The sequence below is a fragment of the Musa acuminata genome, chromosome BXJ2-6 (assembly GCF_036884655.1).
Source record: "Musa acuminata AAA Group cultivar baxijiao chromosome BXJ2-6, Cavendish_Baxijiao_AAA, whole genome shotgun sequence".
Taxonomy (NCBI): domain Eukaryota; kingdom Viridiplantae; phylum Streptophyta; class Magnoliopsida; order Zingiberales; family Musaceae; genus Musa; species Musa acuminata.
The window spans coordinates 20,461,899-20,479,625 of record NC_088343.1 but is presented as its reverse complement, the minus strand read 5'-3'; the positions used below and the strand labels follow the sequence as shown (position 1 = coordinate 20,479,625).

General features: G+C 37.0%; 3 protein-coding genes across 6 annotated transcripts; 2 read left to right on the top strand and 1 right to left on the bottom strand.

The window, feature by feature from the left end:
* Positions 1-5,581: 5,581 nt before the first annotated feature.
* Positions 5,582-9,513, top strand: LOC135615195 (B-box zinc finger protein 24-like). Of its 3 annotated transcripts, none has more exons than XM_065113364.1 (4): positions 5,582-5,738; positions 5,867-6,159; positions 8,632-8,937; positions 9,023-9,513. In XM_065113364.1, exons 2-4 carry the CDS (start codon positions 5,977-5,979, stop codon positions 9,296-9,298), a joined length of 765 nt encoding a protein of 254 aa, XP_064969436.1. In that variant the 5' UTR covers positions 5,582-5,738; positions 5,867-5,976; the 3' UTR covers positions 9,299-9,513. The 3 variants fall into 3 exon arrangements, with proteins under 3 accessions (XP_064969436.1, XP_064969438.1, XP_064969437.1); XM_065113366.1 differs by having other exon boundaries at positions 5,723-5,785; XM_065113365.1 differs by lacking the exon at positions 5,582-5,738 and having other exon boundaries at positions 5,805-6,159.
* Positions 9,514-10,272: 759 nt separating this feature from the next.
* Positions 10,273-11,281, top strand: LOC135615194 (tetrapyrrole-binding protein, chloroplastic-like). Its single transcript, XM_065113363.1, has one exon. The coding sequence runs from the start codon at positions 10,354-10,356 to the stop codon at positions 11,125-11,127; it is 774 nt and encodes a 257-aa protein (XP_064969435.1). The 5' UTR covers positions 10,273-10,353; the 3' UTR covers positions 11,128-11,281.
* Positions 11,282-11,990: 709 nt separating this feature from the next.
* Positions 11,991-16,861, bottom strand: LOC135615193 (uncharacterized). Of its 2 annotated transcripts, none has more exons than XM_065113362.1 (8): positions 16,538-16,861; positions 16,253-16,427; positions 15,911-15,973; positions 15,650-15,716; positions 15,421-15,521; positions 14,976-15,020; positions 14,398-14,868; positions 11,991-12,396 (listed from the first exon to the last, which is right to left on the bottom strand). In XM_065113362.1, exons 2-8 carry the CDS (start codon positions 16,391-16,393, stop codon positions 12,226-12,228), a joined length of 1,059 nt encoding a protein of 352 aa, XP_064969434.1. In that variant the 5' UTR covers positions 16,394-16,427; positions 16,538-16,861; the 3' UTR covers positions 11,991-12,225. The 2 variants fall into 2 exon arrangements, with proteins under 2 accessions (XP_064969434.1, XP_064969433.1); XM_065113361.1 differs by having other exon boundaries at positions 16,656-16,861.
* Between the last annotated feature and the right edge of the window lie 866 nt (positions 16,862-17,727).

Below are 17,727 nucleotides of genomic sequence, written 5' to 3'. Positions count from 1 at the left end.
CCCATTTACACCCGATGATGTTTTGTGTAGGATGAAATGACGCAAGAGTCCATGTAGAGTTATGGAGTAGGGCATCATATTTTTCACATATGGCTTTATGCCAGTGTGGAGATTTTTGGGCTTGAGTGATTATGATAGGTTCACTAGTCTCAGGAGAGGATTGTATGAGAGCATGTAGGTCGAGAACCTGACGTGGTTTAAAGATACCACTTTTTGAGTGAGTTTTCGATATTGTGAACCCTTAAAATCTCAATCACTATGCTAAAAATTTTGATCTCCTATGAGACTTTCTAAAGCATAAGAGTAAATATTCATCTCCCTTTAAGTCTCACTCATCGAGAACACAGCACTTTAGCCTTAAAGTCATTAGTGGTGTCATTAAAGATAAGAAAAAGCTTAAAAACTCTATCTTTGTATCTATGGATTAATGTATGCTATTATCTCTCTTGTTGATGGATCGACTTCCAACTTTCCTTTTAGGAATTATGATCTTTTTATCTTATAGTTATAGAGGCACGTGGAGGAAAATAGTTAGAGAATTTCTCTCATTTGTCATTAGAATATACCTATGCTTATCATTTTACAAAAAAACTCACACTTCTTAGGAGCAATCCAATAGAATAATTCACAACTTGTCGTCGACGCTTCAAGGGTATTCTCCTTGCTTGAAATTCAACAATTGCTCAATAGGTAATATTTACTCAACCAGAATTTATTCATTTTGTTATTCAATTATAAAATGGTTGGCTTTGGTTTCTTAAGTTTGTGCTAGTACATTGCTATTTTTTGAAATAATATTTGAAATAATCTTTTGGAGCTTAACTTTTCTAACATTCCAAGCTTAACTTTTCTAACATTCGTCGGTGTATTTTAGGTGACTTTGACTATATTTTACATGGCTTTGATAAATACGGTGGTCATCATTTTCAAACTAACTAATATGTTTGAACTTTTTGGGATTTTACAAAAAAATTATGTTTTAAAGAATTTGGGTTTTTTTAGTTCTAAGTTCACTTGGTGTAATAATCGAAAGGATCATGCATGTATCTATATACATAGTTTTTGCTAGTCCTCTCTAGATTCATTTATTTAACGACTCTTCTATTTATCACATTCTTAGAACGATTAAGTTTTATATTAAACATGAATGTGATTAGTACATACTTTTTCGATTTCAAAACTTTTAGTCCGAATATACTAAAATAATCAATTTGGTTAAATCCAATTAGAGTAACCCTTCAAAGAACACTAAAACAATCAATCTCTGTAAGTTGAGAGGTGTTTTTTCATACTAGAACATACACTCACTTAGCAATTTAGATTATAATTTAGAGATTCTTTAGAATACTATCATGACTTTTGAATCCTAAATTGAAGAGTTTACCGTTTATAATTCTAACCTCTAGTAATTAAATTCTTTGTACAACTGTCAATTTATCCTCGTTAAGCAAATTAATCTTAGATGGTGGGCTAAAGCGAAATGCTTCTGAATAAATGATGGTGATAGAAATGTCAAATACTTATTTAATATTTTAGCTAATCATCATTATAAAAATTTTATTAAAGGTATCTTGAACCCTAGCAGGGGTTGATTCTTGCACTAATAAAATTAATTCCCTAATTTGCTAGTATTACATTGACTTATAGTAATCTCCTCCCTACACCTCAATTTTGCACTAGTTGGCCATGCATCCCCTCCTAGTTGTTACAATGGAAGAAGACTATCTCTAATCAAACCATTTACTATAGATGAGATTCACTCTATGGTTTGGTCCTTAGGGATGGGAAAGATTCTTAGCCCCGATAACTTGATCTATGAGTTTTATCGAACTTATTTGGATGTCATTACCCCCCTCTCCTTTTAATATTTTTAAATAGTTCCACCAACATGCTTTCATCCCTCTAGACCAAAATCATTTTTACTTTTTTATCCCTAAGATAAAATCCCGACTATGATTATTCATTATCGAACTATTGCTTTATCTAATGTTAACTATCGTATTTTAACTAAGGGTTTTTCTAACCATATGAAACCTTATCTTCAATATCTCATTAGTCCCCACCAAACAATCTTTCAAAGCATTCATGACAATAAACTAATTGCACAGGAGGTTGCTCGTACCATTAACTCCTCTAAGGGAAAAAAATATTTAATCATTGTTAAGATTGACTTAAAAAAAGCTTTTGACCTCTCTTGGTTAGTTATTGTGTTCTCTCTATTATGAATTTCTCTTATGAACTTCAAAACTAGACCCAAGCTTATAATTCCTCTTCATTTTTTGTCTATTTCATTAGTGGCATATTTCTTTAACTTTCAATAGTTGATACCGAGTTAAGACAAGGAGACCCTCTCTCTACTTACATATATATCTTAGTTGTACAAATTTTAGCTTAACTTTATACTCAAGATATTGAGTCTAATCATCGTTCTTCCTTTAAGTTTGGCCCTAATTATAGCACTAGTTATTTCATATGTATCGATGATATCTTTTCATGTTTCGAGGCTGATAAAAAGTCTTACTTGGCCATCCAGTCTATTATTATTATTATTATTATTATTATTATTATTATGTGTATATACATATATATGTATATACATATATATATATATATGTATATATACATACACACACACACATATATATATATATATATATATATATATATATATATATATATATATATATATATATATATATATATATATATATATATGTAAAACTACAACTAAAGAGGCTTAATGTTTCTTAAAATAGAAGAATTATGCGCTACAATCCAATTGATACGATTGACAATATTTTATAGAAACTTCCTATTACTCTAAAAATCCAAATGTTGTGTTGAAAATGACTCTACAAGAGGTTGCCTACTATAAATAGATTTCACTGGCTACACATACAACCCTATTAGTCTTGTCCATTTTGTCACAATATAATTAAAAGCATTACACACTTTTTTTAATATCCCTATTCAATCAAGTTTGAGATAAATGGTCTCAAGTTCAACCCAATTCCTCCTCAAAGAGTCTTGAAATATTAGTGATTAGCTTCAAGAAAGATCCTCCCTTGACTTTAGGAGTTGAGTCTATCATTACAAATCAATTATGGTTTCTCTTCATTTACAGGAAAATTATCCTCTATATTAGGGACCTGGTTCCAAAAAATTATATTTACCAGCCATTATGTGAGATCCACCCTTCCTAAGGGTAATAGAATGAATAATTAATTTTATATGGGTTAAATAAAGTAAACTATTCCTGGTTGGGTTAAGTTAAACACTGATGTTTGTGATTTGTGATAAAGATGACACTTGCAAAATTGTTGGACAACAATATATACAAAACAAATTATTGATCTACTGTGAAGCGTACTTTTAGTAGTCCAAATTGAATTTGACACCTCAACTTTTTGCGACTTATTGACCAAAAACTTGATATTCGAACAACAATTAAGTGACATCAAAGTTCTATCTCAATTGATATCATACACAATCAATCTTATACTGCTTTTGCCAATATAATCAATCAAGTAGTCAATTGGGGTACATATAATCCCCGTATAAATAAATATGCTTTCTTTTCAATTAATCTTAATTCTACACTCTAACCTCCAAAGATTTTTAATGGTCTCACAAAAGTGTTTTTTAAAGGCCACCCTAAAAGAGAATAATACAAACCCAGGAAAGTTTGCTTTCTGTCCGCTGATGGCTGTCTACTAAGAGAGATGATTGCACTTTCACTGTCACAAGGCGCAAGAAGTTCCATCATCTCTCTAATGAAAGCCACAAAGCCAGTGTACAAAAACACATTGTAATGCTGAAGCTCCATCTTGCAGTTGATTCATGGAGATGAGTGGTGGCTCAGAATCCCAACAAGGGCCACTTGGTTTCTTGCAGTGCGCTCGGCATTAGACACCACATGCCAAAGCCAACCGATGCTCTTTAATGCAGAAGCAACAAGAGCCACAAGCACACCTTTCCCGAGTTGCTGAAGGAATTAATTGAAGTGCTTGAATGCATTGCACAAAGTAGTCCTCCAGTTCCTAACCATGCCACGCCCATTGCACGGTTGACATCTGTCGATCGAGCTGTGGCGAATCCAGATTCCAACTCTTATCCATTCCGTGATTACCAGCAATATGAACATAGTCTCTGCATCACAAGAAGAATGAGCAAGTGAGAAAATGGGAGCAGATTTTTTAGCAGGTCTCATCATCATGTTGCTTTTTCCTTGAGGCAAAGTTTGTTTAATAAGCATTATATATTACTGCAAAAAAATTCCAGTTCCAGTTCGATTGCCATAGTCCAACCATCGGGCAAAATTATTGACATCAAACATGTCACTCACAATGTGTGATGGATGTGCTTTGAATTAGTATTCACTTCATTCATCACTTTACATCTCTTGTGGAAGTTGATGTTTCAGAAAGTCGATATCTGATATATTTATGAGTATTAATGGAGATGGTTATTGTAGCAGTTATTTTGATTTATTGACATGATTCTTTTTACGCTGTTAGTTCACAAGAGCATTTATGCAAGAATTTTTTTAATAGAGGATATTAAAATAATTTGACATTTTGAAAGAAAGAAAATTCTGTAGTTTTTTAGTTTCCTTATAAATATACAAAAAAAAAATATTATGTATATCATCAGCCTATTAGGAAAAATCATCAGAGGGCGAGATCCATAAAACCATATATTTATTTGTTTGCAATCAAGATTTTACTTATAGAGGTAAAATTACATATGATGATCTTAAACCTAACATTAACAAAAACTTATTGTCATGTCCACATTTTTAAAAGAAAATTTTCTAGTTTTTAGTTTCCTTATAAATATAAGAAAAATGATCTTAAAACCTAACATTAACAAAAACTTGTTGTCATGTCATGTCCCTCTCAGACTTCACATATCTAATAAGCTTATGGAAATTGCCAATTTAGAGACAGTAAGTAAATGACTCTCCAAGCAGATACCATAATTATTCTCACAAATTTGTTTTCTGCTGACAGTGCCCATGCTTTCCTCCGGTTAATCTCATGGGAATATAATTATCTATTTCAGAGCACTTTGATTTGCACATTTTGCTTAAATAATATCTTGCTTTGATTCCATTCACCTCTCCATCAATCAAGCTTTTAGCTTTTGATTTGAGAGACCTCCCAATATCATGCAAATTCTAACCTTCTCATCCTTAATTTTGGTCAACCACCAACAGAACACACAAAAAAGGGAAGGAATTCGACTACAAGTATCTTGTCAATTAAGAAGAGATGAGAAGCAACTTTTCACCACCCAACTACTAAAATTCCTTCCAAGATGGTTTATCCAAAAGCATCTTTGCTGAGAGTGGCTGTGCGGATGATTTCTTCCGACGCAAGTTGTACTGTTCACCATCTGCCGTCATACTTTGCTGTCAGGAGTCCAAACACTGCCAAAGAAAGTGTGGCAAAGCAGCATCAGTAGATACCAATTTTTAATGCACTGTCACAGCCCTTAGCAGCTTCCTGAATCAAGGTGTGGAAGGACAGCATTAGGAGATAGAGATTTCTTGGAAGTCAAAGCAAGAGAGAAGCCACTCCTGGCCACGAGTTCCACAGGCCACCCACAGCCACATCTTGGTAGCCCCCCACTGGCCAAACAGTAGCAGTCATCTTCGACAATGCATCGGAATTATAATGGGTTCTATTCTCTCCATTTGAATCCTTCCTTCCATTCTGATGCTCTCCTGATAAGCGGTATGTCCTCACTGAGCTAGCTTTACGGGAGCCTGCACCTGAGATCAGTTCTTGTTTCTCTCTCTCTCTCCGTCAGCTCCCCTGTCTTTGCTGCCTCTGAGGGAGATAACTCTTCTCTGGTTGTGCAGTATGGTGCCTGCTGAGGTGACCTGAAGCCTGAGCAAGAGGAGGAAGAAGACATAGCAGAGAGGTTGGTAGAGAGAGAAGGGAAGAAAGGAAGAGGAAAGAGTGAGGAGGCATGAAGATCCAGTGCGACGTGTGCGAGAAGGCGCCGGCGACGCTGATATGCTGCGCCGACGAGGCCGCCCTTTGCGCCAGCTGCGACGTCGAGATCCACTTGGCGAACAAGCTGGCGAGCAAGCACCAGAGGCTTCGCCTCGACTGCCTCTCCAACAAGCTCCCTCGCTGTGACATCTGCCAAGTACTATACTCAACTGAACACCCCCCCCTCCCCTTTTGCCTTGCCTTTCTCCCCTCTCATGCTCTCAGTCATCTCTCTTGCAGCATGAGGTGAGCAACTTAGACAAGGAGTTCAAATCTTGACATGCTAAAGCTTGACAGTTTATTCTGTAGTTTCAACATTATTCCGAGTCCTTCAAATCATCTATAATAGCATGTAGATCAATTCTTCTCATTTTTGGGGCACCATTACCTCGTAACAGATATCAATCTGGTATTTCTTCATTGCGGTAAACTTGTGATGTCAGAATTGGAACTCTAGTAAATGGATTTGAATCATACAGAAAGAGATATTAGACACAAAACAGAGGGGCCTTCCTATGGTAATCAAGATATTAGCACAATGGTTAATATCACAGCTAAATATATTACTCAAGGTTAGGAGGGTTCAAAATCAATCAAGTAATTATGAAGGAGGACTTTTAATTCATTTGATTCAATGGATATACTCACAATAAAGTTATCCATAAGATAAGTGTAGCATTTTCCGAGTTAGATTCGATAAGCTTTCAGAATGGCAGAGTCATCAGGAATATCTTCTTAGTGTTTGAGTGTGGTCCTTGTCTCTTCCTTTGGAGAAAATATGCAAGTGGGTTTATGGGGCTATAACATGATGTTGCTTATTGAGAGCATAGTCTTTTTTTAATTCACATTTGAAATGGAGTCTGAAAATTTTGTAGGAATGGTACTGAAACAAAGGTCAAGCGCCCACCTACAAGCTAGTTATCAGTGATAGCTTCCTCTGTGCTTGTGGAGTATCAGGATACAAGCATCATATTGCTGTCTATTTGCTTGGTTACAAATTAATATTTTTTTCATCCTTCTTATTCAAGGAAACATAAGATCTTAGATTAATTAAACCACAGTTTTTTGAATTAATTATATCCATTTAACTAGGTGTTCAATTCAGGGGAAAAAGAACACCTTGATGATTGTCTTAACCAAAGAGGTTTTTACCTTTAGAATATGGAAACTTTTTTTTTTTTTTATAATTTGAAACAAGATGATCACCATATCTTTAAGAGCATTGCTTGCAAGAATGGATCCAAGCTCAATTGGAAGGCCTACCTGCCTAGCATAATCAGCTAACAAGTCATCTACTTGATTAGCTTTCTCTGGAGATATGCACAATGGAAAATTTTACACATTTTTCCAGCAAAATATGACATTCCAAAAGTATGTTGGTAATGATCTATGAGATGCTTGCCATTTTATTCAATATTGCAACAAGTTTGTAGGATTCTTTCTCATCGATAGCATCTGGAACATCATGATTAATGATTTGCGCTGGCAGCAAGAATGGAGAAAGCTCTCTAGAGGCCATGTTTTGTTAAGAAAGAAAAAGAAGGCTGAAGAAGATGAAAGTGGAAAAAATCTAAGCAGATTGAAGTCATACGAAGAATTGCATGTCTTTGCTTGAACATTTTTAGCTTAAGGCATGCAATTTTAGCCATAGGGTCTTCCGAAACAATATTTCTCAAATTATTACTTCAAACCAACATCTTTCCAGCTTCCAACCACATGATATCCTTGTTATGCACCTGATTAGATTCATATTTCTTGGTTCTCTGTCACTTGACTACTTCAATCCTTCTGCCTGAAAGAATTTGAAATGCCACCAATTATACATTTGGTGCTAGATAAAGTTGTGTGCCGAATGCAAAACATACAGTCATGCTGCATGAACAGAAAGCAAAGGGTTTGGCTGAAAAGGAATTGACTGGAAAAAGAATTCCTCTTAAAAATGATCTTAAAGTTTCAGTAAGATTCTCGAGTTCTTCAACGGGTTTGATTTATGACCATGACACTAATCCGCATATCTTTCTTGTTCTTAGTCTTTACTTATCTAAAACCTTCTCTGCACGTCTGTAAAAAAACGAGCAACATCAGAACTGCATCTATTTAACAGAATTTAGCGGTCGTCGGCCTTTGCTAACCATCTTTTGTCTCTTTTTTAGCAAATTATCTGCACCTAATTTAATCACACAGTTATGGACTGATTAACCCAATGGTGATCAGATGTCATCAGCATTGTGTTTCATTTCAGCTCTGGCAAATGAACTGAGGTATCAACCCATCATTCACTCAAGAAATACAAATCTGAGCAAGTCATACCTGCTTGATCATCTCAGTTGATAAAAACACCAGGATTCCAGGGATCATAGGAAATCTCAGGACCTCAGAATAGCTATTATTAGACTCCCCATATTGACCTTTATCGACCGATGCCACTGCACAGGCAGAATTAAGCAGATGGTCAGCTTATAAAACAAGAATATCACTGTTTGCAAACTAGTAATAGTGAGTAGCAGTAAATTCTGGAAAGATACTACTAGTATCCAAGTAAATATGTACATTGATACACTTCAACAGTATTTAGAGCATGTGATGATGATTCATATCAATTTTTTTGTTGTCTCCATGTATTTTCTAGGAGAAGGCAGCTTTCATATTCTGTGTTGAGGATCGAGCCCTATTTTGCCGGGACTGTGATGAACCCATTCATGTCGCTGGCACCCTTACCGGCAACCACCAGCGTTACCTGGCCACAGGAATCCGTGTGGCTGCAAATGCGATGTGCAACAAGGACTTCAATGACAATACCGAACCACCAAACCAAGGGCCAGCCACACCAGCCGCAAAAGTTCCTGAAACACCACAAACCATTTCATCATTCATGGACTCGGCATGGGCTGCTGATGAGTTCCTTCAACTTTATGACCAAGAAACTGGTTACAAGGTATGAGTTGCCGACACTTGATTGATTCGTAGAACTTCTGATTACTTCACACAAGGTAATCATACTTGGATTCAATACATTGCAGGGGTCTCCTGTAGGATATGAGGAGTTGGATTGGTTTGCAGACATTGGTCTTTTCCATGACCAACTGCCTAAGGCGACCCAAACAGCAGCTCAAGTCCCTGAACTCCCCACCACACAAGCAAGCAACACAGGCTTCTACAGAGCCAACAAATTCCCTGTTCCACAAGCTAGTGATACAGGATTCTACAGAGGCAACAAGTGTGGCACTTTGTTTAAGAAGCCTAGGCTTGAGATATCTGATGAGGAGGAGTACTTCACTGTCCCTGATCTTGGATAGTTCTTCGGTGTTGCATAAGCCTATCGTATAATACTAGTGATTTGAATGACTATATAAAGACAGAGAAAAAAGAGAGAAGAAGGACATAAATATTTCAACAATTTCTGAAGAAAATGTGGATAGATTTATGATTCAGTTGACTCCAGAACAGTATATTTTAGCTTGATTTGCATGTTTGTCTAGGAAGTGAATACATTTGGTTGCTTTGGAAGTCATATGATTAGTGTCTCCTAAGTAGCTTATACTCATTCAACAGCTACTATTTTTATTCTTTGAAAAACTATCTCAAGAGACAAATCATGAGAATGCTCTGTGTCTAAGCCAATCGATAAAGCCGCTTGCAGCAGGTGAGCAAGAAACCTCACATGCATGATTGCAAATTTATCCCAAATTTATGGAAGACTATAATGATTGTAGACTTAATCATCAACACCCAAATTATAAAGTTGACTGATTAAATGTGACAGTATTTGCCGGTATAATATCCCATCAATGTTGCCTTCAGTCTTCTTTCAGCTTGAGTATCTTGAAAACCTAAGCATCTGTTAAACATGCACCAACAATTAGCAACTTGTGAATTAAAATGCTGTGTAAGAATAACTAAATAAGAATCAAATGAGGCTAAGAAATCACATAAAGTGAAAATTTCCAAAGTGAATCAAAATACCAAACACAGCATATTTCAATTCCTTTGAATTATGAGACAAGCTTAGAATCATCAGACAAGGGGTTAGAGACTAGCATCTAATAGAGTTCTCTTGGCTTGCTCAGAGAGTTTGATGTTAGAAAAGAATAAATAAATTCATAGAGAAGTTATGTTTTAAGGCAAAAAGAATCAATTGTAAATAATTCTAAAGATGGCCTCATGCCCACCAACATCTCGCGCGGAGATTGTATCGTACCTCACCCATTCCCAACCAATCACAGCTCACCTTACATATCTCCTGGATATGATATACCTTGGTCATCTTCTCATTCCTCTCTGCCACCCTCTTCTCGCTCTTTCCCAACCATTCCTTGTCCTCTCTCTCTCTCTCTCTCTCTCTCTCTCTCCCATGGCCAGTACCTCTCTCCAGTCCCTCCATCAATCCATTCTCCGCCACCACAACCACCATCAACATTACTTCACCTCGTCTCCTGGCTCTATCTTCTTCAAACCAAGCAAATCCTACAGACTCTTCTCCAACGTCCCCTGCTCCTCCTCCCCCCCGAGCACCACCTCATCCAGTACTGTAGCACCGGCCGGCGTCTCCTCCTCCGCGCCACTCGACGCCCTGGCGAACTACCTGTCGACGCGCGACTTCCGCGAGGCGGACGAGGAGACGCGCCGCCTACTCATCGCCCTCGGTGGCGAGGCCGCACAGAAGCGCGGGTACGTGTTCTTCTCGGAGGTGCAGTTCATAGAGGCCGCCGACCTGCAGGCGATCGACCGGCTGTGGCGGCAGCACAGCGGCGGCCGCTTCGGGTACGCCGTGCAGCGGCGGGTGTGGGAGAAGTCGGGCCGCGACTTCACGCGCTTCTTTATCAGGGTGGGGTGGATGAGGCGGCTGGACACGGAGGTGGAACAGTACGGATACAGGTCCTTCCCCAGCGAGTTCATGTGGGAGTTCAAGGACGACACACCGGAGGGGCACCTCCCTCTCACCAACGCTCTCAGGGGGACTCAGCTTCTCCGCAGCATACTAACACACCCAGCCTTCGAGGAGATCATAGAGGAAGGGAGGGAGAAGAGTGAGGAAGAAGGAAGGATGGCTGAGGAAGAGAAGGGGAAGGAGCAGCCAAAGCTTCTGGGTGGCAAGAGGGTCTTCGAACCCGACTATTCCTTTTGAGCTTAATTCCCTTTTGGATTTCGGTTGGTGATTCAAAAGCTGCTTAAAATTACTATATGTGTTTTATCTTTTTGTGTTTTTTTTTGTTGATGTTTAGACTCTTACTATGTAAAACAAATTTGATGTTAATGTGTTGCAGCCACAATATTTATTATGTCACAGTAAAATTAGGCCATGTGTTACATATATACACCAAAGTAGTGTGATCGGTGTTTTACTTCAGATTTCTTTTTCTCCTGTTTCTAGTTATTCTCCTTTAGATTCTTCACCATCATCATCTTCTTATTCTTCTTCAGACTGACTGATGTTAAAAAGTAAATAGAAGTTTATAAATTGATTGGAAGGCCATAAAGTGATGAAACAAAAAAAGTGTCCGAGTTTGGATTGGCTATGGATTGCTACATGGCCCTGCAGGTTCCGAGTTAATTAAGTTGTTTCACACCCATTTCTCTGCTCAGGTGTTCCAAAGATGGTGGAAATGCTGCAGCAGATCGAAGCACAATGTTTGATATCATCTTTTAGAATATAACATGGAAGGCTTGTATTATTATTATTATTTTTTTTTTTTACCAGAAAGCAACATTAATTTGCCTTAAATTCCACTCCAGTTGATGCCATAACATGACTTTCCACCCACAAAGACCTAACTACAAAAAATCAGGAGTAGGATCACCATTCTGTAGCAAAGGCATTTACCAAGAATCATAATTGATTTTGATCTTTCTCACAAATCATCTATCAACAGAGTCATAGGATTTGGCACTTTGGTTGTAATCCTTTGTCGTAAAATTCATCTGACTGATATTACAGAATGACAAATTATAGTACTCATGCAATCCTTTGACATAAAATTCATCAATCAATGCAGAAAATGAAGTCTTTAAGTATATATTAAACATGAATGAATGAATCATTGTGTACATATCAACTACAAAATGGTAGCACTCCAGCCTTTGAGCAAGCTCAGAGGTCCAATATTTCTGAACGTTTTTTCAAAAATAAATAAATAAATAAATAAACAGACATGAGATGTACATTGTGGCTTAATGCCAATCAGATGATAATAACTACAACAATATATTCCAACGTTAAATATGCTCAGTTGAAAAAGAATTTCCAGATCTCCCTCTCTGACGTTCTGGAAACCATGTGGACACTAAAAATGTTGTCCTCATGCACCATAGCTTTTAGTTGTCGCGCTACACCGTTAGGACCTACAAATTTTTTCTTCACAGCCAAATACGACACTCCATATGGTGGTCGCAGACACTGCACAGAAAGAATTTAGCCAGTTTTAGTCCACAATTCTTAACTACGAAACATGGATACTTCAGATTGCTTATTGAATCTGTATCGCTTGTACAATAATTCTTGAATACAAGCCAGATACTTCTTGAAGTATATGATTTTTTTTAATTATTATTAAAAATAACAAAAACATTTAGGACCCAGTATATTTCTTGACATAATGCCCACAAGGAGGAAAAATTGACTTTCAAATTTCACATTCTACCATGCAATCACTGCAATTCTATATATTAACCAATGACTGTCGTACTGCCCATACGAAACAAAACAAGTGGTACATGTCTGACCAACCACCGGTGTGCGAACCAGCCTGTTTTGGGCAGCAGGCAGGAAGCAGGGGTGTAGGCAGTACACCCCTTGCATCGCTCTATACGGTCAATACTTGACCAGCACCAACTTGTATTGGTTGGTAACAATCGGATTCCAATCATACCGGTTCAATAGTTCAAGTCAATTGTGATCCAATGATCAATTTGACCATTGTTAGAGCTTTTGATATAAAAGCTCACTTTCTCCCTTTCTCAATTAAACATTCTAAATACTCCCTCGTTCTTACTCTTTCGCACTCTCTCAATTAAACATCCTAGTCCATGATTAGAGCTCATAAAAAACTTTAGAAGCTTCAGTTGGAAGGATTTTAATTAGAGAGATTCAAATGCATTATTTGGTGGAAGTTCTTACCAATTTAAAAGTATTTATGCTCTTTAGTTATCTTTTGATATAATTAGATCCTCCTTATATTATGCTAAGATAGATGTATTAGAAAAGATAAAAAAAAATATTTTTATTCATGAATAATTAAATATAGTTTCGATGGAGGATAAAATGATAGAGAATCGTTTAAGATGATATGGACATGTGCTTAGGAAGCTTACAGATATGATAACCAGAGGTGGAATGATTAATATTAATGGTACGAGCTAAGATAAAGAAAGACCTAAGAAGACTTTAATAGAAGCCATAAATAAAGATTTAAGTCTTTTAAACTTAACTAAACATATGATTTTTTATATATCTCAATGACGGTAAAAAAATCCATGTATCCGACCCCAAATAGTTTGGACTTGTGACCTTGTTGTTGTTGTAGACCCTTATTAGTGTCTTATTATGAATAATTGGTTGATTAATGTATTTCTCCTAATATTAGATTCAAATAAGTCCATTATCATACTTTTAGGCTCAAATTAGGCCTAATTTTGCCTGATCACAGCTAGTTGATGGTGGGTAATTTGGGGTCATCATCTTTCCTTAGTTTAGGCACTATTAAAATCATTATCTTACTTTTAAGACCGATTTAGGATAATTAGGCCTAATCACAGCATGTTAAGCATGATTAGTATATCTCTCTTAAATCTAGGCTTAATTAGATCCATTATCTTACTTTTAGAACCAATTTATTATAACTAGGTCTAATCATCATGTAGATTCATTATCTTACTTTTAGGGTCAATTTGAAATAATTAGGCCTAAAAAACCTATAATTACTTACCAGTCATGAATCATTTGCACCTTATTCTTATTGAAATTGAATTATAATTACATTAAAATTAGAATAAAGAGGGGTTAAAAGAAGGTTTTTTTATTTTTCAGTCAGTTTTGGCTATTTTCTGGCCAATTTTCCAAAAACCGGTATGAACTGATCCAGTCCAGGACCAGCACAGCCAGTCGGCACGAGACAATGAACCTAGATATTAACTTTCACAAGTTAGTCATTAGTCGAGTCTGAAAAATGACTATGGACAACATAACATGACAGATTCTGCATAAAGAAGGCTCAAAGTCTATGGGGGGTAATTAAAGCAAGTTTTAGAGACTGTTTCACGAGTTCCAAACAAGATTATAATGATCTGGAGAGAACCGGCTAATTTTTATACATTTCTTATCATATTGGTTTACCAGGAATCTCATGCACATTTGATACCAACGAAAATTTTCAAGACTACGAAGAAAAATTCAGCTAACCTTTGTCATCAGGGCATATAGCTTCCTCAGGGAGGTTACTGAATGAGGGATCTCAGTAATCAAAATGACGTCATAGCCTCCATCTCCTGGGTCTGTCTTACTTGCCCTTTCCCAGGCACGGCTTCCAGAGAGCTTCCTTGACCGCCTGGAGCTAGTTTCCTGAGCAATCACACTTCCCTCCTGACTGCTACATGCATCAATGTAGTCATCCTCAGAGAGGCTAAGGCTAGCCCCACTTGCCAACTCGAAACCATCTACCCTCACCACAGATAGGACACTGGGAAGCTCCTCCCAGTCCCCAGCATAAAAATGGACATCAGAAGTCAAATGCTGTCGAGATGGAGTAAGGGGACTCTCTGATTGGCGACTCTGCTTGTCCTTGGCCTGCTCAATATTTGCAAGGACATTGGGTATGGTTGTGCATCTGATGGTTTCAGCATTGAGATCGTGAAAATGAACTGTAGAAGCACCCTGTGACAAGTTTGCATGACAAATTAGGCCAGTACAATATGATGCAGGATGATATGAACTTGGATATGTGAATTTGAGCATCTTAGTCATTAAAGGCATATGGATACCTTGAGGCAAGCAAAAGTCCCAGCTATCCCATAACCGCAACCAAGCTGCAGCAATTATCAACAAAAATTAGAACTATACTATTTCATCTGCAGCAAAAGAACAATCAAATATCTTGAAGTCATCTATCAACGAATAAAGTCAACAACATCTAACTTCCAAAGCATGTACATGAGAATTAAAATTATCAACATAAAAATGACATGTGGATTTTGTTAATATTGGGAATGAGATGATGTTTTAATATCATAATGTTCAACATTAGAATTAAATCATGACATGTGAAGAAGGATCATTGAAGCTTGTTAAAGCATTCTGGTATAGACTGCAACATTTTTTTCTAACTTAGTCAGCATCAAGCGGTATATAATATTTGACAAACTAATCAAAAGCTAAAGGCTGATAGATTGAGAATAAAAAGGACAGGGACTCCTAAAATGTAGGTACCTCTAAAACCCTTTTGCCTCTAAAACTCAGCAGCCCATCACGAATCTCAAGCTTGACACTGTTGACAAGATCGGTTGAGCTCTCCCAAGATTTCAGAGATCCTGCAGCATGAGAAGGTAAACCTATATGTATGCATCTATATATATAGGCAAATATAGATATAGATTTGGATGATGCCATCCAAATTTATATGAAAAATACAAAAATCTCTTAGATCTTATGTACTCACCATCAGATTTGGATGAAGCCATCTCCGAATTTGAAAACCCAATCACATCAGACAACCTAACCCTTCCCTGGGGCGTAAATAATAAAAATTAACACATAAACGTTGAAGGAAGAAGAACATAGCACACAGCAAGGTCCATTGATGGGATCACAAGTTTGCCGGATTCCTTTTGGAACAAAAGGCGATGATCCATTCAGAATCTGGTTGTCGAGGTTAAATCAGAAATTATGTAAAAATAAATAACAAATTTGGCGCATGTACCTTAAAAATTTTGAGACCTTGCAGATCAACATTTTCTCCAGCATACTTGTATGGATGAGCATTCTGTGAAACAACCATGGCAAAAAAATGAGGAATTGTACATAAACCCTATTTTGGAGGGCTTGTTCATCACAAGAACAATATACGGTCGCAAATCTGTTAGACGTTAATAATTCATGCACATAGCAGAACACTTGACCAAATCGAAATTCTATGATCAAAAGGAAAATCACACAAATGATGGTCTGTGCACAAACTAAACTGAGTTGATTTCTGTAAATACATAAGTACTTGACACTTCATAAACAAAGCGACTATGCTAGAAGTTGAAATGGTAAATACCTTGGAAGGAAGAATCTCGATGGCTGGTGAGGGAAGATGCAAATCCCTTTCAGAGACCAGGGAAACATCCGCCTTCAAACTGGCCTTGTCACGAGGCACCAACGCCGGCAAGCACTGCGCAAGAAGCGACGGTGACCTCATTTGTCCTTCTTTCTCTCAGTATCTGGTAATGGAACTGCCAATGCCAGAAGATGCATCAGAAATGGATCAAAGCACACGCTAAAAGTACTACTAATGAAATCATCAATTCCACAGATCAAGAAGAAAAAGGGCTAAGAATCCTACACTCTAGCTGAAATTATTCTCAAATTCGTCCGTCAACTCAAAGATAGGATCTTTCAAGCTCCGAGAACATTAACAGCAAAACCCAATCCCGAGAAGAACAGGATCAAGAAAACGATACCTTGATGGGTAGAAGCCGTCAGGTGGAAGCGGGGATCGGAACACCTTGGGACCGTCAATTAAAGCCGCGGACGCGAGAGATGGCGGCAGCTTCAGCGAAGAATCCGACCCCTGCCTCAATTCGTCCCACCAAGTCCGCCAGCGGACCGACATCGAAGTCAAAAGAGCACAACTTTCCTTTACGGAGATCGGGCGACAAAAGGAGAGAAGGTTCGGACGCACAGTCGGCCAAGTCTTTGACCGCGGAGGGATGCTTTTCGTTATTCCGAGAATACCCCTATACCACGAAAGATACGTCTTGGACAAGCACGGCGAAGGGTGCGAGGTTGGTAAACAACGTGACTTCACGTGTGCCATACTACCCGAACGGGTTACCTTTCTTTGTTGTCGGTTGGACGTCGGTTTCAGGGGGATAGTCTGTGGGTCCCATATACTTTCTCTCCAGGTGTAAAACAGGGTAAGTTGGAATTTGTCCTACCACGTGTCACGATGATCCTGATTGGGATCAATAGCTTGTGAACAATATTCTTTTTTTTTTTTTTCCCAAGTAATGCCTGCCATAAACAAAACATAGATAGTTGAAGGACAGAAGAATAATGGATTGATGTCCCTAATAGATAGCTTTTGAGAACATATTTGAAATATGTATTATAAATTTAATATATATGTTAAATAAAAATTAATATTTAATATTTTAAATTATAATTGATTTGAATGTTATATTGTAAATATTAAGTGCTGGGAATATTAAATTCTTAAAGTACCTTATGATGTCATCTTGAATCACAAAGTTATCAACATGATATTATAGTAAGAAACCAATATCATCTACATTTTTTAAAAGCTAAATTTTTTTTATTTATTTTTCAAAATTATTTTATATTTATTTATAAGATTATATTATTTATTTATTTATTATATATCTAGGTAATTTAAATTTTTTTTTGTAAGATAATATACATTCATTCAATTATGTACTTTATTTATTTACTTATTAATTTAAATAAAAATATGTATTTATTTTTGAATAAATATTAAAATTATTAGAAGAATAAATTTATCATATATTGTTC

Bases quoted from the DNA above. Each gene is read 5' to 3' on its own strand.
- LOC135615195 (XM_065113364.1), top strand. From the start codon at position 5,977: ATGAAGATCCAGTGCGACGTGTGCGAGAAGGCGCCGGCGACGCTGATA. The intron at 6,160-8,631 runs GTACTATACTCA...TGTATTTTCTAG, and splicing joins CTCGCTGTGACATCTGCCAA to GAGAAGGCAGCTTTCATATT. The intron at 8,938-9,022 runs GTATGAGTTGCC...AATACATTGCAG, and splicing joins ACCAAGAAACTGGTTACAAG to GGGTCTCCTGTAGGATATGA.
- LOC135615194 (XM_065113363.1), top strand. From the start codon at position 10,354: ATGGCCAGTACCTCTCTCCAGTCCCTCCATCAATCCATTCTCCGCCAC.
- LOC135615193 (XM_065113362.1), bottom strand. From the start codon at position 16,393: ATGAGGTCACCGTCGCTTCTTGCGCAGTGCTTGCCGGCGTTGGTGCCT. The intron at 15,974-16,252 runs GTATTTACCATT...GTTGTTTCACAG, and splicing joins TCGAGATTCTTCCTTCCAAG to AATGCTCATCCATACAAGTA. The intron at 15,021-15,420 runs GTACCTACATTT...TAATTGCTGCAG, and splicing joins GAGGCAAAAGGGTTTTAGAG to CTTGGTTGCGGTTATGGGAT.